This window comes from Parus major, chromosome 4 (assembly GCF_001522545.3).
Source record: "Parus major isolate Abel chromosome 4, Parus_major1.1, whole genome shotgun sequence".
In the NCBI taxonomy this organism is placed as follows: domain Eukaryota; kingdom Metazoa; phylum Chordata; class Aves; order Passeriformes; family Paridae; genus Parus; species Parus major.
The window spans coordinates 21,847,927-21,870,870 of NC_031771.1; the positions used below are offsets into that span (position 1 = coordinate 21,847,927).

At 36.1% G+C, this 22,944-nt stretch overlaps 1 protein-coding gene across 14 annotated transcripts in view; it reads right to left on the reverse strand.

The window, feature by feature from the left end:
• TBCK (TBC1 domain containing kinase) overlaps positions 1-22,944 on the reverse strand; it is an 88,428-nt gene that overhangs the window by 25,804 nt on the left and 39,680 nt on the right. For 13 of the 14 annotated variants that reach the window (XM_015623935.2, XM_015623937.3, XM_015623934.3 and 10 more), the window contains 3 exons: positions 17,314-17,350; positions 15,879-16,040; positions 1,877-2,052 (listed from right to left, as the gene is read on the reverse strand). In XM_015623935.2, the coding sequence (XP_015479421.1) occupies positions 1,877-2,052; positions 15,879-16,040; positions 17,314-17,350 (375 nt within the window). Of the gene's footprint in view, positions 1-1,679; positions 1,756-1,876; positions 2,053-15,878; positions 16,041-17,313; positions 17,351-22,944 lie in introns of all 14 variants that reach the window. The other variant, XM_033513730.1, reaches the window with a different exon arrangement.

A 22,944-nucleotide genomic window follows, 5' to 3' on the forward strand; every position in this document is an offset into this window, starting at 1 on the left:
ATGAATAGTCTTTTTTGTGTCCAAGAGATTAGTTCCCTCTTTGCTTACATACTTCTGTACACATCCCAGAACCTATACAGCTCTCTTCCATATGAGCTAAAAAACAAAATACAAGAATAACCAAAAGATCCAATATACTTGTGCTTCAAAAGATGTTAAACCTTCAGCTGCACTGCAGTATTTCAAGAGGTCTTTGCTGTTAGGCAGACAGAATTAGAAATGAAAGAGAAGGCAAATAGTTCTAGTATTTATTTATATCCTCTTTAACATACCAAAAATATTTGCTTAATTTCTTGGAACTTTTGGGATGGATGAACCTAATTACCATTTTTATAAATAAACACAACTTCTGGTATGAAAATAAAAACACTATCAGGAAAAAAACACTCAAAACATTTCTCAGGAAACAGAAGAATACTGAAAGAGTCTTGCTCGATTTGAAATAGGGATTTTTCTGTTACAAATACAAATCTTTTTACTATTTATTAGTTCAGTAGACCAGCACTACTTTCTCCCATCTCCCTTTGCAATATCCAAGTGCTTTGACTCTTGCTTCTACACATAAAGGCACAAGCAAATGCTTAGAAATGAGAAGACTTGTTTTTTTAACTTGTTTGTCATAACATTCAGAAAAACTAGCACATGCACAAAATCATTTTCACTGGTGGCACTACCAGACATGTGACCAGACTGATAAGAGAGACTGAATACTTTCCTTGGAAGTTTTCTTGACCTGATGGATCAAAGCCCTGGGCAATCCTATCTGAATTCAGTGTTGGACATGTTTTCTGCAGGAATTTGTACCTTAGGAGGTCCTATCTGAATTACTCTAAGAAAGTGAAGCCCTTGGCTCCTTCAGAAAGCCTCTCTACACATCTCCAGAGCAGCACAGCAGCAGTTGTGGTGGCTACAATTCCTTGATGACAGCAACCAATATTCCCTTGTAATTTCATTTTTCTTCTCCATTGCCTTCTAAATCCACCTACTGTTTCTTAAATCCTGTACGATCTTTTAAGTTTCCTTTTGTTCTTCATTTGCATGTCACCACTTGCAATACTGGATCTGTACCTAAGGCTTCCAGAAATTACAACAGAAATAAAATAAAAACTAAAGTACAAAACAAGAAAATGACTGAATATCAAGCTCCAGTTTAAGGACTAAAAAGTAAATATTCACTTTGAACACAACAACACTTCTTGGTTTCCTAGTAGTTAGGAAAAACAAATGGAAAGACTAAAACCTAATGCAATTCACCAGAGAGATATGGCAGGTCTATATATACTTTGCATATTATTGGAATGTTCTCATTAATGAAACAATTTTAGGAGAATGTGGATGAAAAAAAACCCCAACAAAATAAAATTTAATTTTTAAGAAACTAACCAGATTTATACTGTTGAGAGGATGGAAAGGAATAATTTCAAATTACCAGTATTCAGACAGCGCAACTGACAAGAGAAACAGCCATTAGATTCTACTGGATAGAGGAGAAAAGTCTTTTTGCTAAACTGGGTATCTATTTAATGATGATATTCTCTTAGTTGCTAGTTACTCTTTGCCAAGATAAACACAGGCATAACTCACCTACTAAACTCTCAGAGTAACTTGGGGCATATCCTTTACCTGATAAGCCAAGAAGGAAAAAGCAGCCAGAGCTGCCTGTATCACTTCCCAGTTACCTCTTTCTCACTGGCACACTGTTCTTTTCACTGCTTTTCTCCCATGATAAAGCCTGTTTGTAGTTCTGCAGGTGAGCTGTGGACATGGGTGGGTTGTTGTAACAGAACTGAAGGAGCAGGAGTTGGGACAGACAGGAGAAACATGAAATCTGAATAATCTGAACAATTCTCCCCCTTCCAATTCCCGGGCTGCTTACAAGGTCACTGCGAGGGGCTTCCTGGTAGTCTGCAGAGAAGCAGGAGAGGGAGCTCCTGGTGCCGCTGCTGTCGGCAGCCTGCCGCGGGGGCTGCGCGTACTGCCTGTACGTGGCGCTCTTCGGAGTCCAGCGGAACAGGTTGATCGACTCGCGAACACAACGCTCAATATCAATCTCTGGGAGGGATTTAAAGACAAAACAAGAAATGCAAGAGCCAAATATCAGTAAAGCCAAGTAACCCAGCTATGACATTACTAAATACACATATACTCATCTACAACTTTGTCTCTCTGTCCCTTGCTCAAAGGAAATGTAGATTTCAAAAGTATTTTCCCATTCAAAAAGAAAAGCACTCAGAGGATTTTTATTAAAAACTCACACAAACATTTTAAGAACCAACCTATATCTAGTTATATAGGAAAATGTGTTTAAGGGAAGCATATCAGAACTTTTACCAATGCAAAGTAAGGACAATAATGGAAGCCCAGCCATTGTAAGGCATCTTTAAGTCTTTACGAGTCAGACTATTGACTGTTCAATGTAAATTAGTGCAGGTCATCAAAAGTAGATGAAAGGCACAAATACGTAGATTTCATACAGTGTAGAAACATCACGATTTTTTTGATCAACTGTCTTTATTTGTTAGCTAAGTCCAACTAAGAGCCAGATTGAAAGCTTTGAACTATTGAATTTTGTATGGCCTGCGCCATTTTGACAAATCTAAATGTTATCTCTTTGCTGGAAAACAGGACTTCCCAGCATTAATTTGTGCTTGATGGGAAACAGAATGGATTGTTTTGGAGATTTGAGAGAATTTTTTAACAAACAAACAAACAATACAGTCCCAAACACAACCAGACATTCCCAGTGAAACATCCTGGCTGAAAGAGTGACGTGATAATACATTGTGCTGATATATTACTCGACTTGAAAGGAAAGCTGACACCTATCAAATGAGAAGCATCCTAAAATAAGATGTGGTCAATTAAAAAGCAGGAAAGTACAATGAAATGCATATGTAAAAGAAAAAAAAAGTAAGCCTATTGGAAATATGTATTTTGTAACACTAAGCAGCCTACATGTCCCTATCTTCTAACAAGATGTAACATACAAGCCATTTACTCTTTTACCACTATAAAAGGAGTGGTTAGTTCTGTACCTCCTGTATGTCATCTTATGAAGAGAAAGATGATTGTAACTTGCATTTTATGAAAAAACTGGTGTAGTTTTGTCAAACAGCAGGGATATCAACACTTCTTGTGTCTCTCCCAAGATCATGTATGATTCATTACAACAGTCAAAATTTAGATTAAAGTATCAGCTTCTATGAAGAAAACACAGGTGTTATAGCCAGGCTTATCTGTATGTCTCAAACAGATTTGATGCACTGCCATCAATCACTCATTGCCATCAGCAGATTTGATGCCTTGCATTCAATCTGGGAGCTACGCCAGAAACCTCAGTCATTAGCAGGGTGGTGAGCAGAAGAAGCTGAAATTGAAGCTTGGGGCAGAATAACCTAGTTGGATGAGATTACTGACTGTTTAAGATCTGGAAGACGTGATCTATTACTTTCCCATTCAAAAAGCTGTCCCTATTCAGATAGGATACAATCTGCAGCAGATGCTTTAATTCCATCAATAACAACATGTTTATGTTCTATTTAGCTTCTAAAATTTGGAAAAGTCTGAGAGTAAAGCTCTGCCTTAATCAATTTTAATTCTAGCTCTAAAACCTTTTTGTGGATGTGTGAAAGTCACAATTTTCCTTGACAATATCAGGTTCCCTAGCTGCTTGGGATAATAGGTGTCAAAGATAAATGGACCGTGTGATGTCTCAACAGTAGCTAACAATTTTTCATTTCAACTATATTGTAATTGAAGACTGCTATTCAACATAATTCCTAAGGAAAATCCACACAATTGGAGAATTTCACACAATTTCTAAATTCAGGTAAAGAGAGGAAATGCCTTTCACTGATTATTATCCCTCAAGGTCAGAAAACACCCAAAAGCACCATCATTACAGTTGCACTTTTTTTCTACATTTCTGAAAACTCATTTTATTTATAAAAAGTTGAGAATTTCAGTTCAAGATTGCAGTACATTTATAGTGGGGCTGTGGTTTCTTATATTGTTTTGGTTCTATTTGTTTTTTTGGTTTTTTTTTGTAAAGAGACTGCTACAATTGAGTTATAAGCCCCATTTGCTGAGATTCTTAGCTAAGGAAAAATTAGTAGTACTGCTATAATAAAAGATATTAATGCAGAATTTAGCTAGTAAGAAAAATAAATCTGAACAACAATAATTAATAGCATGAGAACCATATGGCTGTGAGAGGGCATAATAGCCAACATATATCTGAAATTGAAAACAGAACTGGGGGATGGAATAGGAACACTGCAGTAAAGCTATGGAAAAGCTGAAAGCAGCAATTGAGACTGACAATGTTAAACAGGTCAAAATATTTTTCCTAGAAGCAAGCTCTGTAATTCCAAAGGAAATCCATTTCAGAGAACTGGAAAATAGGCTTGGGCACTGGAACAGGCTTCCCAGGGGAGTGGACACAGCACCAAAGTTGACAGAGTTGAAGAAACATTTGGACAACACTCTCAGGCACATGGTGTGACTCTTGGGGTATCCTGTCCAGGGCTAGGAGAGGGACTCAAGGATGCTTGGGATCTCTTTCAACTGTGTGCATGTTTGTAAAAAACATCACCAGTTCTCACACATCAGGGTGTAAGTAAAAAATGTAGGAGCCTGTTGCTCTGTGATTTTGGAATGCTTGGTTTCTCATTTCTTCTAAGCAGCATTTCAGGAGAACAGCAGTGGGCATGGCTTAAAATGAATCTCCACAGAACAAGAGAGAATTTTTAATGGTTTGTGGGGGAAGCCATCAAAAGCCTAAAACAAATTTACAGGTTTTTGATTAAAAGTCTCAAATAAATTTACAGTCTGTTGATTAATTATCTGCTTCTCAATAATGCAAAATAAAAACTACAGCAAGGCAATTGTGGTTTCCACAAGTAACAATAAAAAAGCCCCACAACCACAAAATGTCCCCCAACAATGTGCAAACCCTAGGCACATGCATGCATATTATATGGGAACAGTCAACATCTAGCACCCACAAGGGAAACAATACTATGGGTGGTGAAATAATTTACTCACATTCTTTTCAAAAAAACAATTACTTTCAGGATATTGGCGTTTAAGACTACACTAAACTGGTATAAATATTTACAGAATATTTATTAGTCACATTACATGAACAGGCTTCACACTTGAGTAACTTTCAAGCCCTTCTTCATCATTTGTTTGCAATTTTGATTTCAGAAAAATCACTTCCTGTCACTAGATGCAATCAGAAAAATGGAATGCAATCTCGTGCATCCTTGCTGGATAAGATCTTTTCTCCTCTTTTTGGCTAATAAGTAAGGGTCTGCTGCTCTACTTCAATCCCAATTTCTTCCCATGCTCTTTCAAATATATGACAAATGAGTCAGTCTCTAGTGAGAAGTCCATTTGTTGTTATCTCCTCAAGACTGCATTCACAGAGTATTAATCCTGCCTGTACTCTTCCTGCTCCCAAATCACTACATTACAAGCCAGAACACATTAGAGCTTCCATATTATTAGAAACATACCACTGATATGTCAGAAGCATAAATAGATCACGTCAGAACCTAGTTTCTTGAATGGGACTATGAAAAAATGAACAGAGACTACCTCAGCAGAATGTACCAGAGTACTTGACACTAGCAAACAACTTAGATGAACATTCTTCTGGGAGCAGGGTCTGCATAAATCTCCAGGTGTGAGCAACAAGTGAAAGTAATATTTAGAAAGGATGAAGAGGGCATGCTTATTCATGGAGACATACATTTAACATCTTGGTGCTCTCCAGGATCCCAGCACTGGTGTATTTTTTTGTTTAAAAATTATGTGCCCTCTGTTGTTATTAAGACAAATTATTTCATTGGAAAATCTGTGATGAAAACATGCTGAATAACATGGTGTTCTCAAATATGAAGTGTGAAAAAATTTAAGTGTGACTTAAAACATAATAAAAATACTATAAAAATAAGTTGTAATTTCAAAACTTAGTACATCTTCAAACTGTTTTTGAAAAATTGCAAGGTGCCTGTATTTCAAAAAGTCAAAGCTGGAGCCCAAGTATCTTAGGAAACAAAGTCACAATTTCATTTTCAAAGATTATGTTCTGGCTCAAATGAGCTCAGGTATTTCAGAGTCAAGCAAAAATCAAGTCTTACAGGAAACAACTCTACAGCAGCAGCTAATTGCTCAGCATCAAAAGGCTTTGACATTTATAAATATGCAAATAATACAGCAATTGATTAAGGCAGGAGTAGAGAAGAGGAAGAAAAGTGGTCTAACAGTAGCATCGTGGTTTTGCCATGGCCCCATCCTAACATTAAGCCTACTGAAACATTTTGCTCCTTTTCTGAACTAAACTTACTGTTTATTCTAAGATGTTTTCCGTTTTGGTTTTTCATGCTAAACTATAACTTCTTACCAAGCTGCTGCCTGCCTCTATCCACAGCCTCAACTGAAAAGGACAGCTCAGCCTGACATAGATGCTTTTTAAGCTATATAAGTTTAAGGTTCATTATTATAGATACAGGAGAGAAATAGATTACACTTGCAACAGATGTTGAAAAAAGCATCATTTTAAATGCAATACACCTGTGACAAAAGCACATAGAATTTTTTTATTTTTACAGCAAAACCGGGTGTGCATATGTTGTTCAATAAGCGAACAAGTAATGGAGAAAAATGTAAGACAAATGGCTCTTTCCTAATGAAAATCTACACAGAGCAAGTCTTTGTGTGCAGTTAATCAATTCCAGAGCCTTTTGCTTGGGTAACAGGATACCAGTTAAGAAACTCAGCCAAAATAAACGGCTTCTGCATTTTGGGAATAGACCAGAATTATGAGCTTGGTTTGACATCTCCATCACAAATACTTTATTACTACCCTGCCAGGCAACATCAGCTTTCACCACACAGCCACAGAAACAGGCCAGAAAACCTCTGTGCTATGAATGCTTGGGTACTGAATAGGTCAGTTAGTTCAACCTCCTGATTCCTGCTCTTAGAAGAAATAGAGGTGAAAGGCCATAAACTCTCTTTTCCTAATGACATACAAAAAGTCACACTGAGTGTGTACATTTAGAAGGACAAATCTAGGAACAGAAGTGACACTTCTATCCAACATCACTGTATCTATTACTGTAAGAAGGTTATTATAAATGAAAAGGTCAATGCAGAACTATTCTTTTTACATTATTTATTTCATACATTGCAGGATAGTTGCATGACTTCATTTCTTTTGTGGACAGCAGCAGAGAGAAGCAGCAGTAAACATTAATAATTTTTCCCTAGACATCAGACTGCACAAAGGGCAAACATGGAATTCTTTTCTTGTGATGGTAAAAATTCTCTGACTCAGCAGTTCACTGGAAAGGTTTGCTAAAGAATGCCTTCCCATATGGAAACGTGATGGTGTCAGGATTGACATGAGCAGGGAACACACAGAATGCCAGATGACTGTACAAAGAGTAAAGCTTTTCTGTAAGTCAATCACCAAATGCCACATGCTATGTCTTATTGAGAAAGAAGGCAGAAATAGATCACATAGAAACTGTAGCTAAGCTCTGACAAGAAAGCACTTTTTAAACATTTTTATGAGGTGTGCCAGTGCCTCATGGAACAGCAGACATTTTTACAAATTAACAAAATGTTAAAGACACCTGGAACAGCCCTAACACAGGGTAGGACACTGGCCAAGGACAGAAGCAGAGGAATTCCCAATATATAATGGAAATAATCAAAGGCTATTAAGCAAAACTTGAGAAATACACAAGGGGAAATAAAGCAGCTCAGCAGAAAAATTAAACATTATTCTTAGGTATATAATAACTAGAAGATGCACAAAAGGACAGGTTTACAGAATTGCAGGAATCAGCTCAGAGGAGAAACTTGTGAGAAAGCCATGGAGATTAAGAACTTGTGGTGCCACCAACACAACATCCTACAACAGTCAATTTTTGAAGGAATAACTCTTTTTTGGCTTTTCTGTGTTCTTTTCACAGCTGTTCTTCACTAAATATCTGTTAGTCATTTTTAGAATCTGAAATACTAGTGAAACTCACCTTCTTTATCCTAAATCCATGCTTCACAGAAATAATATACAAAGACTGAAATTCAGTGTGAAAAAACAGAGATCATGCTGTTATAGGTTTCCATTTGAGTGGTAACTATGAGGTACTTCAGTTATTTCCCAGGTGTATTGGGTATAAACCTGTTAAAAACTCCACAGCCAGAAACTCTGACCAGGCCAAATCCTTATAAAACTGATGACTCTCTTAAGAGCCATAAATAGAAGACCTTTGCATTAACTGTCCTGTTAGCCTTCACGATATTTATAAGGAAATAATATGAAGCAAGTCAGATTTTCTGCTTTTAAAATAAGATGAAAATTCAGGTAATCCTGAAAAAGAGTACCTGTTGCCATGAGAAAAGGATGAAACCTCTAATTTGACCTGTTCACTCCCATAACAATGATGGAAAAACTATGGGTAAAGATAAATACAGACAGAGTATTTAGATCTGCCTAATGAGTATCCTGAACCATGTAACACTCTCAAACTGCTAGAGAAAGCAACATCTTATTCAGGATTGAAATGTTATTTCCCATAAATACAGCAACTGTAAACAGGAAAGATAACCATCTTGCTTATGTACCCATACTTAAAACTGCTTTAATTTCTAAAAATATGCTCTAGCCATTTGGCACAGCAGTAGATAACTTACTGAGATCCAAAACTTCCAGTGTTTACCACTAATCAAGTCTATGTTAGTATTTCACATAGCAAATCTAATAGCTTTAAGTAACTAGCAGCAGTCTAACCTTGTCAGTATACATTTTAGAAGTTATTTAAATCTTGCAACATAATTAACTTACTCATAAGCCATGTGGAAAAGTTCCCCTATTCTGTGAAAGAGCTAAGTTAGCATGCACATTTGAATTTGCACATGGAAGGATTAAAGTACATTCAAGAGATAAAAGTTTGTAACTTCAGGGTTGCATTCCCAGCAGACAAGTTTGTGGTTCATCACATTACATGATTGCTTATATGATTTGTCTCCTTAGAATGGTGCTATGCCTTCTTTTAGCATGAAGGCTGAAGAGCTAGCAAGACTATCCAGATCTTTGCCCTGCTCTAAAGCCAAATGCAATATGTCCAGCCTATCTCCCCCATCCCCTACAGATGCTTCTTAAATTCTAGATTTCTTAAATATTTCAAGTGAGAGAGGTGTCACCTGACACACCCCTGCTGGTTACTCAGACTATTTATCAGCATTTTCAGAATGCAGGCAACATTGTTCACATATGATGTGAGTTCTTCCCAGTTGGGATACCTGCCCTTCCTGAACAAGTTCTGCCCTTTAGTATTAGCACTGCAGTCCTGAAATTTATTCCAAGCCTGCAATATTAATGAAGTCTTACCTTTAGGCACAAATCCTGCTCTAGTTCTCCATGTTTAGTTTTGGTCTTACTGTTGATTTCTACTAAACTCCAGTATACTCCTAGGACATTAGAAACTAAGAACTTTGAACAGAGACAGCCTGCAGCTTTATAAAAGCAGGAGTTTAAGTGAAATACTATGTGAAAATAAATCAAAGAGAACTGACAGCTACCCCAAAGTATAAGAGCACTGAGAGTCCACTTAACAAAATTTCAACATCCTTATTTTGACAGAAAGATTTTTCCAGCTTCCAGCCTACACTGCCATTCCAATCTGTATTTAAGTAATAAAGTGTATCTCTATTAAAATGCAAGGTATACACCCCCAATATATCTACAATCATATAGAAATGTGGTGATAGTGTACATTTCAATCAAGAATTTTCAATACTGCATTATTTGTGCAGCTGATTTAGAAATTCTCCTCAATTAACAGTTAGAGAATAAAACTTATTGAGCACAACATTCACACCTGTACAGGCAATCAAACATTCAGCATAACAAAATCATAAAGATACCCTATGAGGCACCTTGCTCTGTCAGCAACATCCTCTGTAAGCAAAAAGGAAAGAAGTCTAGTACAAAGTATTGCTTTCTAAGCATTAGTCTAATCCTGAATCAGTTGCTATGCTTGTAGTTTTAATGGGAAAAAAAAGGAAATATTTTCCCAATACACCTTTGTAATGAGGAAAAATATCACATCTAGCAACGAAGTTCAGGTAAGAGCAGCCTGAACTTTGTCTCTTCATGCCTAGAAGTCCTAGAAATGCTAGTATGTTTGACATTCTACTTTCTTGCACTCTTACTTTATTCCATATTATAAAGGTGTACAAAATCCTACATGATTAACAGATGGATTATTGTATCTTCTGAAGTGCCTTTTCACTCTAGAGAGCATTATTAGGGTTCTTTCAAGAAGCAGGGGCATAAGTTGTGTGTCAGACTGTTTTTAAGACATGGACTAGGAAAATTCTACTGAGAAAATCACTTTTCACCCTTTTTATGAAGCGCCATCTCTTGCAGCAGACGGTCCTTCGCTAAAGGATATTTATTTGATTTTCTTCTGCCAGTGACAGCTACAGACTACAATAAAGGATTTCAGCATTTTCTTTCCTTAGTGTGTTGCCCACTCCAGCATTTCTCTTTAGTCTCAAGAGGGTAGAATCTATAATTTAGAACTGTTTTCTTTGTGTCACAATGAATGGAAAAGGTGAATAATTAAAGCATCCACAGCTTCAGGTAAAAAAACATCGATCTTACAGATTCTGACACTACCAGACAGCCTTGGTGAGCAGGTGTGCCCTGACAAATATCTCTGCTTCTGTCCCAAAGCCAATAATCTTGAGGAATTGCACCATGAAATACACCTGCATCTCCAAAAAGCCATCTAATATAGCAAAGATGAGCACCATACTCAGAAAAAGATGCTAATATAAATATCAGCCTGACCGACATATTTCAAGAAAAGAAAACCAGAAAAAGTGACTTCCTTTTAAATTCTGCTGTCTTTTGATATTTCCAATGAATACTTTTGTCATAGTTATAACACCATTATCATGTGTTTCATGTGAAAGAGACCAAAGTGCTGTTTTTCTTCAGTTATACTGTAACTTGAAAAAGTAGTCAGCTTCTCAAGATCCATAGTAAATACTTTCCAGAGCCATCCTCCATGAACAATAACAGATCCATATGTCAAAATTTTGTAGTTGAAGTTAAAAAAGTTCTATTTCAGAGGAGCTGTTATGGCTTCTGTTCCTCACAGCCTTAATCTAAGCAATAAGATATTTTCAAAAATGCATGATAAAAGTCAAACCCTAATCAAAATACTGTATTATCTTTGTTTTTTTTTTCCCTACTGCTCACTGGAATATGAAAAACCACTATCTCTGTAAGTCCCTTCAATGGATGGTGTTTTAATCTTCGAGGTTACATTTTCCTTGGAGTAGTGGTGAAACAAATGGGAACAGGCACTAAACACCCACAAATTCAGTGTGGACTTGGTGGCCAACTGACATTTTTTCCTCTTATCAGATCTGTATTAACTAAATGCTGAACCACCAAAAATTCCAGTACAATAAAAGCGTATGGATCACAGATGTGTGCAGACAAAGGATTTTTAGGAAGCAAAACAGCAGAAAGTAAAATGGTAGCTACCCAGGGTCAGAAACATATCTGAACTGATATGATATCATGCCTTCTGATACGTGTCTAATTTTGCTGCTGTCAACAGAAATGCATTCAAAATTGTCCCATAAAATCTCAGTAGAGAATTTCCATAATTTTCAACCTTTACTCCATTTATAAGCTGGATGCAATCCTTCTAAGCATTCACATGACTTCCACCATCATGGGATTCAGCATTTTGGCAAATCACTAGAATGGCAATGGATATAATAATTTCTCCCACATTAGAGAAAATCCATTCCCCAGAGAATCATTTATGTCTGTGGTTTGATGATAGCCAGATCTTGTATCTTAAAGCTATGTGCCTGTGTCTCACAAAGTTTTCCACTTCAACCATTTTACTGTAGCTCCTCATTGCTCTGGATTGCTTTTCTACAGTCAGTCTTTATGAACTTCCTATCTGAGGCCAAGGTTCTTCCTTTGGAAGCACTGACTAGCCTGGAGTCCGCAAAGAGACATCTTCCTAAGGTACACAGCACTAAAAGAATCCTCTTGCTCCAGAATTACAGAATATAAACTTACTGAACCAATCTAAAATGTTTGAGTATGTTTTAGCTCATGTTTAGGCTTGGTATTTCCTTATTGTTGAACAACATCTGTCCACATCTTTTCATCGATTCTCAGAAGTCTGTAACTGATCTCTGTATGTCAGCACTGATATTGGCAGTGATCACTGGTGGAAGATTTGTTTGTCAGGCTCTATGCTGCACCCATTCCAGTTGGGAGTGGATTGGTCTAAGGACCCTTTTACTGTTTGCAAAGAGCTGTATGTGTCTGGGTGTTCCCTAACAAAAACTGCTGCTGACTTGCACAGCAGGTAATGAACTTGGTAATCAAGTCAAACAACAATAACCCTAATTTTTGAGTTGAACAGTGGACGTTATCACACAAACTTATAGCAAGATTCCAAAGACTAAGCTATAAGCAAAACTGCACATTTTAAAGCAAACTTATACAGCTGGTCCTCAAGCATGAAAAGCCTCTGGGATGTCAATCTGCTGATACATGAGGTTACAGCATATCCAGACCAGCTTAGCACAAATCAGCACTGGTCTGAAAGCAGAGTCCTGTCTCTGTTGTTGGCCCCTCAGGAATCACATCATAGTAGTGCCATCATTTTCATTTTCCTGACACATTCTGCTACATGTCAGACTTACAGGAAAAACAAAGATAATGCATAATTGTCTTTGACCTCTCTGCGTCACCTGAATTAGACAAAAGTCTCAAAATTACAGGTAAAAAAATCAGCAACAATAATAGCTGGTTTTGATTGTGTGTCTCAAATATTCTTAAATATTCTCTGGTATTTATATTGTTTGAATAAAGTTTGTACTTCACAGAGCTCCTTAAACACAAGAAAAAAATATGTAAGAAAAAATGAAAGAATTTAAATTAAAAAAACTCAGCACTTTGGAGTAGTAATTTCCTGAACAATCAAATTCTATTTAAGTTTTAGCAGCGGCTTATATGGTCCCTTCATACAGCTCCATGAGGAACAAACTAGGACATTTGTTACAAAAGGATTTTCCAGTATTCTTAATTAGCCAATTATTTTGTTAAAATCTTCAAATAAATTTCCTAATCTACCAGGACATTGTTTAAACACCGTCCAGTAAAACGGGATATTTTACCACCATTAATAAAAATAAATTAAAATATCCAACAGAGCTTCCAAAAATAGCAAGTATTGCCCAATTGTATTGGCTTTATAGATAAAATATGGCCAAAGCTTTGAGATGGGTATTGGAAAGGGTTTTCAGAACCAAGTAATCAATGATGATGCAATGCCCCTTCATTTTCCTCACATCACTATTATTTTAAAACAGTAATTCCAGCTGTGTTATATACAGTGCACTGGAAATTAGGCAGTGGGGTTTTTGTTTTCTAAAAACAATAAATCCTAAAAGTGTTCCACAAAGTATCAAGATTGCAGTAAAATATCTCTATCAGTCTGGAAAGGAAGTTACTTTCATTGGAAGCCTGAAAAAAGCCATTCCAGTGCACACAAAGCTTAAAAATCACAGGAGTTTCAGAGTGTTGAGCAACAATTGTTTTTAGTTTAAAATTATTGCAGATGTTTTGAACAACATAATCTCTTCCTGGAAGTGATGTATTTTCAGGTGAAGGTTATTTTTAAATTGCTTTCAGAAAATTCTCAGCCTCAGCACACAATTTATCACTACCAAAAGAACGGAAGTCTTGTTTGGAAGACACAGGTGACAAAATGCATAATGAGTCAATACTTTTTAATCAGAAATATGACTGAGGTCACAAAGCAAAGGCACAAGGCTATGAGAAGTATATGTTGAAAAAGTTACTGATTAAGCTAGACCAACAACATTTAACTTTTAAGAGATTATGATTATCTTTTTCCCTCAGTAGTTTTAATAGCAGTATTTTATGCTATGCTTTAGATTAATCTCAAAATATTCAATTGTGCCATTTTTGACATCCTAAATATCACAGACATTACCAATTTAAGAAAAAAAGAATCTTTTCAGAAACCTGTATTTCCTACCAGAATATCAGCAAAGTTGTCTTCAACTAAAACCAGCAGAATGCATGTACATTGTATCACTACAGCTTTTACTGATTTAATTTTATTATATGAAGACATATATACTACAAAAACTAATGTAATCTTGTACATGACCTCAGTATAAAATGTTTCCCACTGTCAGTAAATCAGCTGATTTAAGATAAATTTGAATCCATAATTTAGCACCCTTCAAGAAAAAGAAAAATATGGAGAAATTACCTTAGGCAAGAAAGTAAGTTAAATATTAATGGATCTGTACTTAACTAGGACATACAGCTAACAGATGGGGGAGGAGAGAATCAATCTTTCAGTTTAGCACTCACATTTCAGCCATCTGTAGATATCCCATTAAATTTACCATGAGCATTTGAAATGACTAAACATACAGATTGAAAATTAAAATTCTACACTGTAAGGCATGGCCTAATTAAATTTTTTATAAATTGAAAAATACAGTAGCAAATAGCAGGTAGCATAGTACATACTAAACTAACAAGTAGGATACAAATTTTGAAATCCAGACCCATATAGAAGGGTATACACTGAGAGACAATTTGTGACAACAGTATTTAAAGAAATTACAGAGCTTCATTCATGATAACTCACTGACTTATGCAATGGTGAACTCAGCCTCATCTTCTTCGTACCATATCCTAGACTACTGCTAACCTCTGTAAACTCTGCAGCTGTGGAGACTGCAACACTTAAGACAACCTTTTAAACTGTCCTCCAGACTTCATTCTCTCTTTCAGTTCTTCTGAAGAACAACTTCTGTTTAAAGGAATTACTGAATTGCACACATAGTGTTCAAATAGAGCTCACTAAATCTATAATTAACCAAGGAATTACCCCAAAGTTAGAGTTATCTAAAGAAAAGCTACACCTTTAAAACAGTGCCAGCCTCTTACCCAAGACTTGTGTTACATTAATAAGATCCTGAGCAGGAGAGAGGGAATTAATACAAGAATTAATACAAGCATGTTCTGAGTGCACCAGCCTTCCTACTTGTGTTACTGCAAATTAAAACACTTCTTAAGGTGACATGGCTTACTCAGTTCAAATGCATTCTACTGTCTTACTACATACTTGCTCAGAAGGAAGATCCAAACTTCATGGTTAACTGCAAAGTATTTTTGTAAGGTACCTGTTTGTATGGATAGGTGAATCACCTCCCACTGAGCAAAGACACAGAACGTCTACACAATGATCATGCAGACTCTGATACACTTTTGAAAGTTATTCTGAAAGCTTTAAATTTCAAATGGAAATAGCTAACAGAATAATTCTAATGGCTTCCTACACTGCTTTCCCTAATATTCCCTAATATTTACTTCCACAGTAAAAACTGAATTATGTTTGAAAGGAAAACAGGCTAATACCACCCACCAAATAGGAAAACGACTATTCAGAATTGCATTAAATTTATTTTAAAAAATAATTCATATCAACTAATTGTGTCTATATGTGGCATGACTACAAACAGTTGCTTCTGAATTATTTTAAATTGTTCTAAATTTCACAAAAATACTCCAATTCACCTGGAAATAACAATCCTACTGCATTTTAGCTGATGGCAGTGAAAAGACTCAACTAATTACAATAACCTGTAGTTAAGAGCCACACACTCTGGCAGTGAGTTTACCTAAATCTACCATGACTTCTAAATATATACTTAGAAACACACTGGAGAAGACAGAGAATAAAGGAAGAAACAGCACTTGCCAGTACCTGGTAAGTCTGAAAAAAGGAGAATGCATTCATTGAATCCATTAGCCAGAAGACGATCCCTCAGCTGTTGAAGAATGGCAACTCCAATGCAGAACGGGAAGGAAGAATTTCCAAGCAGTAATGTATCCCACAAGTGAAAAATTTTGTGCAAAGGGAAAACATCTGCATAATGAATAAGCATAGTAAATAAAACTCTATAAGCATATACAGACAATAACAGGGTTAATGAGTTATTATTATTCTGGAAATCAGAGTCTTCTTAATGAATACTTTAAAGCATCTGGGTTTTCACATTTCAAGTATGTCAAGAATTAAGCAATTTATTTTTCTTTTGGTGCAGTACAATTATGTATTAAGGCATGCATACTGGTTTTTCACAATAAGATGACATTAATGAGTTAGTAAGATAAACTACTTACAATTAGACAAAAAAATGAACAAAGAAAAAACTGACAGAATGAAAGACAAGGAAAAAGACCTATTAAAAATAGCAAGATTTTATATATAAACCTGAAGGTGGCTCTCTTAAAATATGCTATCTTCCAACTAAATAGTTCTAAGACTTTATTGCACTTGATTGCTTAAGGAAACCATCTCCTTGGTTTTCCAAATGTGGTGATTCTCATGAAGGGTATAGAAAAAGAGACAACTTCAAGAAACAGTGCTTTACAGTCAGTACCTTTAGAAAATGCAATCAAGAATCTCATATTACTTTTTTTGATATTTCATGAGAGAAATAACCTATCAGTTCTTTTCATTCTGCCACTTTTTAAAAATTTAAATTCAACATCTGTCAATGTTGACATTACATGAAAAAAATCAAGGATTTTAAATTGCTTTCTAGACTTGATTTATTAACTTTTTTCTCTTTAATTAAAACTCACCAAATTAGAAGCTCTCCTTTTATCTTAATATACATGTGAAAATACAGTACACGGGTGCTACCAGAACAACAGTATGCCAATGTGCAACAAAAATATGATTATCTTCAAAAACAAAGTCATTCTCTTTCTTACATTATTTGAGTGATGGCAGAGGATGGTGGTGTAGTTTGGTTTTGCTTTTTAACTATTGTTGCATCTTTTTCCAGTAGATAACATCATCATCTGAATACACCCTAAATACTGCATGTGTAAAATCATCCAGATAATAGTAACAATGACAACATAATAACTACATAATAATCTAAGAATAACAACAACTCAAAAAAGAAGGAGAAATACTAATTATTACCAAATCAGGGCAGAAAGTAAGTGACAGGCAGTGTTGAGTTTTCCACTGTTGGAATTTTCCACAGCACATCCTTGCAAATTATAAACATCCTACTAAATGACCTATCATACCAATTAAGAAAGGCTTTAGCTGGAAAAGTGAGAAAAATTAAGCTTAAGAAATATAACAACATTTAATCAGAGGAAAAAAAAAGCATACTCACGTGTAAACATTGTAAGAAACCAAGGAATTGCATAAAGCTGCCAAAGGTGTTGATGGGGGGAAGAAGAAGACAAAAAACTTTTTGAGAACTCAAGTTGTCTATGTCAATCACCAACTACATTAAAAATTGCCTATTCTGTGTGAATTCATTTAGAAAGAAAAATAACTGCAGTGGCAGATCTATCAGACAACTCTCAGCCCCTTTTCTCATCCCCAAATTTTCCAAATTATTAGTTTGTGACACTACATTGAAAACAAACAAAAAAAAAATCAATCACCACCCTTACTAGGCTGGTTTGCAAAAGGTAAGCTGCAAAGTCTTAAAGAAGTAAAAAACCTGCTCTATTAAACTGTTGCAATTCTCAATAATCTAGAGTAAAAATTAGCCAAGGATGCCTGAAAAAGCCTAAGCCAATTTGATTTAAGATACCCTTTTGACTATGGAAGAAGACAGTTTTACAGAAATAACTAAAAGTTCAAATCATGATTTTTCAAGAGAAAAAATAACCACATCTGCCTTTTTCTGCTACTCTGGTATTTATTAAAATGCACACTTATCAGTGAAGAAATCAAGGACAGTTTAATTCTCAGTAAATGCTTACTAGCACCCAAGTATTTATGTCATTCTACTGTGGCCATGTTAGGGCAGTGTCATCCGAAGGTGTCCTGCTCCAGCAATCACAGCCTTATGAGACTTGTGCTGCTGCAACAGCTACAGAAAACCTTTAATACCTGCAAGCTTTCATACTCATGACATCATACAGAGAAAGAAGAGCTAAGCATTTCTGACACACTAAGAATTTCTCATTTTTCAATGAAGTATTGAGCAGGACACAGGCAAGATAATCTATTTTCTTGAAACATCACACTGCACAGAAAGTTTCCATGAATTAGGAATGCAAGAGTGAGATGACCACTGTTAAATTTTACTCAGCTGCATAGTTCATGTGCTATGAAGATTTACAGTTAAACATAAAGCTTAATATATTACTTTTTAACTCATAAAAAGTGCAAATTAATCCTCCTATTGAGCTTTTCCTGGAAGTAAACAAATGAGAAGCAGAAAACATAATTGATATTATGTTAATAAATTACTTCTTATTCCATAAACTCTGAACTGGGTTTTGGCTCTGACTAAATGATGTACACATTTGCTGAAACCCTTCGTAGCACAGCTCTCTCTAAATTTTATTCCTATGCCTTCATCTGAGCATCTGAACCATACTGTCCCTAAACTACAGGTGGTTCAATGACCTATTCACCACTTTTAATATTCAGCAGGCTTTTATGAAGCTTGACCTCCAGCCCACCAATTGATTTTTAAGCATTCAAAATCCAAACCAAATCAATTTCTATTGTCATTTTAATCCTAAATAAGTTAAATAAACCCTAATACAATCATACTATTTCCCTGAGAATATCTATGTCATGTTTTAAATAGATGGCATTCCAGGAATAACATATCCTGTTCCCTGAAATATCCCTTGTAGTGGCTGTGATCAGCTAATGCCTGTTTATCTGCTTGTTTGTATGCAATATCTTGCTTCCCATGCTGTAGGAAAACAAGCCTAGTGTCCTGAGGCTCCTCTTTGCTTGAAGGTTCATATTATGTAAACTGCTTTATTTCCTTGGTACTTAAAAGCAATTATTCCTTCTTTTTCATATATATATATGTATGATTAAAATGTCTTACCAAAGTAGATCCTCGTTTTCTCTTAATTTCACAAATACCTCTATCATGCATGCATTTACACAGACATAGACAAGAAAATACGTGAAATGTGAAGCTTTGAAAATTATTAAAAGGTAATCACATGGAAAACCACTGCTTTGCTCTAACCTATCCTCACCAAACCTATCAGCAGTGACATGAAAAGTATGTCAAACAATTTAAGTAGAAGGTGTCAGACGAGCTTTTATTGAAGGGAGTTTTTCGTCTAACAAAAATAATGTTTTAAGACAAGGAGGTGTTGGTGAGCCTATGAAGAGCTTATGGATGCTATTAGCAAGCAAGGAAAGGGAAGGCACAACACGGTGGCATTACTCCGTGATGCCAGGGAAAGGGAAGGAGGAGTTGCTCTGACTCCAGGACAGAATTGGGGATGCGCTAGGGACGAGGCACACAACGCTAGGGAATGGTGCCCTCCAGCGGCCACTTCCCGGAACAGCACCGCGCCTCCGGAATAACAAGCTCCAGGGAAAGAGGGCTTCAACCCTTCGGTGCTGAACGCTGAAACCTAAGGGGGTTGTGGTTTTACTTGACACTTAACTCTCCGGAGCTGGGGAGTATACCTAATAATCAAAGTAGCATATGAACCGCTGGAATAGCCTGAGAATGCCCACATTAAAAAAAGAGCCTGTAAAACCAACACATCATTTTTTAGAGACCTTGACAGGAGCAGCGCCGTAATTAGAATTTTGCTTTGCATCAGGGAGTAATTCCACCCGTATTCTGCCTTTCCTTCCCTTACTTACTAATAGCATCCATAACCTTTCCAAGCTTACAAACACCTCCTTGCCTTAAAGCATTATATTTGTTAAAATCAGAGGAAAAACTCCCTTCATTAATAAGTTATACAGAAAAAGTGTAACTTTGTTTCTGTATATACTTTAGCTGTACCATATATTGCAGTTTATATGAGATGCCAAATCAAAAAATAAAAATGTTTGGGTTTTTTTCCTCTATTATAAATGCATGTTTCTTTTTTTTTTTTATGTATGTGTGAAACAATGCTGCCCAACAATAAGCATAATTTTAGTTTGCTGTGTTGTTCTAACAACAGTTCTAACTGCTTTTTGCTTTATTTTTCAGTTGATAATAAAACCTATTTTTTTACTTTCTACAACTTCTTGAGGTGGGGAGGTGGAGAGGGAAATGGTGAGCTCTTCTCCCTGGATCCAGTGACAAGGTATGCTAGAATACTTCAAAGCTGCACAGGAGGAGATTTAGACTGGACATTAGAAAGCCTTTCTACACCAAGTAAGTGGTCAACCAGTGGAAGAAGCTTCCTAGACAGGTGGTTGATGCCCCAAGGCTGTCAGTGTTTAGGAAGCATTTGGAGAATGCCCTTAACAGCACACTTTAAGTCAGCCCTGAGGTGGTCAGACAGCTGAACTACATGAGTCTTGTAGGTCCCTTCCAAAGGAAATTGTCTATTCTATAAACTTTTACCTTTCTGTTCCACACCTGAAATACACACATACTTAGCTTCAATCCCATGTAATGCCTAGACAATAATATACTTAAAGGCTAGAGAAAGGTACAAAAAATAAGGCAAATTGATTCACGTTTTTAATTTTAGATTCTACCACCTGTATCTACCTACACAAACAAAATTTGAAGAATGATCATTTTCTTCACAAGATAAAAGTATCAGCAAGAAACTTCTCCTCCAGGTCTATCTTCAGGTAATTGTGTAACAGGACAAACAGAGAAAGTACTTCAAGGGCAGGATTTTTAAGATGAAGCCCTCTCACTGATACCTTGTGCATATCACCAAAACCAAGCTATCTACCTGTGCCAGCAGCTTCAGCACAGTATTAAGGAACTGCAATCAGTTTCCCTTCTGTGTTAGTGGATAGATGACAACTGTGTCTGTCTTCCATAATTTGCAGCTGAAGGTGCTTCAGAGTAATTTACGGCAATAGCTATGCTTTTAGCAACATTGTACACTTTCTTGTTTTTCTTCAGTTCAGCAGGGTCTGCTGTTCAGGGTCAGAATTAGTAACATAAGGAACGCATTACAAAGCATTATATAGGGTGGGGAAGACTATGAACTTTGGGAGAGTGAGCAAAGAAGAACTCTAAGATTCACTGTATAGATCATCCCTCTATTTATATGTAAATCACATAGCCACAGCAAGGTACTTAATCCAAGCACCACATCAGCTAATAATATTCACGACAACTCAAGCTTCAGCAGTGTTCAATATTCTGAGAGCTACGTGACCTGACGAAAATGAGAAGGGTGCCAGGAACACAATCTTCCCTGCAGCAGAGCCCACGTTTCAATGATGAAAGATTAATCAGGGTTTACTTTGATAGGATTAGTACTCAAGCACGAAACTCTGGTTCAGATCTCATTACTACAGTGCATATCCTTCACCTTGATGGATCCTGTGCTGCCTTGTTACAGTTACAAAAAAATCACCTCTCTGACTAATCTAAAAGGAAGAACAACTTTTAGTTACTAAAAAAACCCCTGAACCCTGAAAGATAATTCAGAAAGGACAACCTCTCTTCAGAGGTTAGTGTTAACTTCAGAACTTGCATTTTATATTCATTGGAAGAGTTTTAAAAAAATATTCCTCTTTTGCAATTGTTCACTCAATTACCTAATCATCCATAGACTGTCAGATTTAGAGACAGGCTCATGTATGATTATATACTGTCCAATGACTAGCATAACAGAAACTAAAATATAGGAAAACATGTGATTTCAAACTATTCCATCTGACTTGTACCTTGGAAGTCTTCAACTGTGTAAGACACAAGAAGCTGCTGAAATTTCAAGTAAGACCCAAGATGGGTTGCTACACAGCTCTGGCATAGATTAGTAGCCCACACAAGGACCTGTAAGGTGGTCAGGGAAATTACATCTCAAACTCTTTAGTGGGAACTAGCATCCTGGACAAAATACAAGGAAAGAATTCTTTTGGTCATGTGCAGCCTTTAAAAAATAAGCATTGAATGCATTTATATAGTGATGCTGCAAAATTGATTCTCCCTCAGGAATTTAAATGTTGCTGTTAAACCTTGCACTTCATCTACCCAAATATTTAGGCCTTCTACAGATAAATATTCCTCCTTATCCTCACCTTCCTTTCAATCTTCCTCCCACCTGTCCTTCTCATATGTGCGAAGGCACATGAAATACATGTGCCTTTCTCAAACTCCTCTGTTTATAAGGCAATACACTGGGGCTTTCTCTTCTGTTCATTTTAACACCACTGTATCTCCTAAATTTGTATCAGTCAAACAAAATTATTACATTAAAACACCCCCTACAAATGGAAGTACATACTTTCTTTTCTATTACAATATTTGTAAACAGAAAATGAGTATCTGCCAGTCCCAAACTCCCAAAAATTCTTTCAGGAATGGGGTAAAACAAATTATTTTCTATGGCTTGGTCTTGCTGCTCCAGCTTAAAATATTTCCTAATAAGCATAAGGCTTTTCTGATAAACTTAACTTTGCAATAGTTCCAGAAGAAATGCATATAAATTTCTTATATATGAAATTGTTATTTTTACATCAACAACTCCTTAGCTCAGTTATCATCTTCCATTTGGACCTCTCAGTCATCATCACTTCTTATGACCAACTTGCAATTACCAAATTTCTGAATGCCAAATATAGAATGATATACACCATATCAATTAACATTATGTCTATGGCATTGCCTAAATCTGCTTTTCAGAAACATCAGTATTTTTATATACATTTGTAAATAAATTTTAAATACATTTATATTATGCCTTTCTTGATTATACACACCTCTCTAAAAAAAGGAAAGCTTTACTATTTACTGTGATAGCATGAAGTGAGGCTCTAAAGAAGACCTTATTTTCTTTTTTCCAACAAAGCCCATCCTCTCTACTGTGTTTTGGTTGTGTTCTCAGTTTTCATT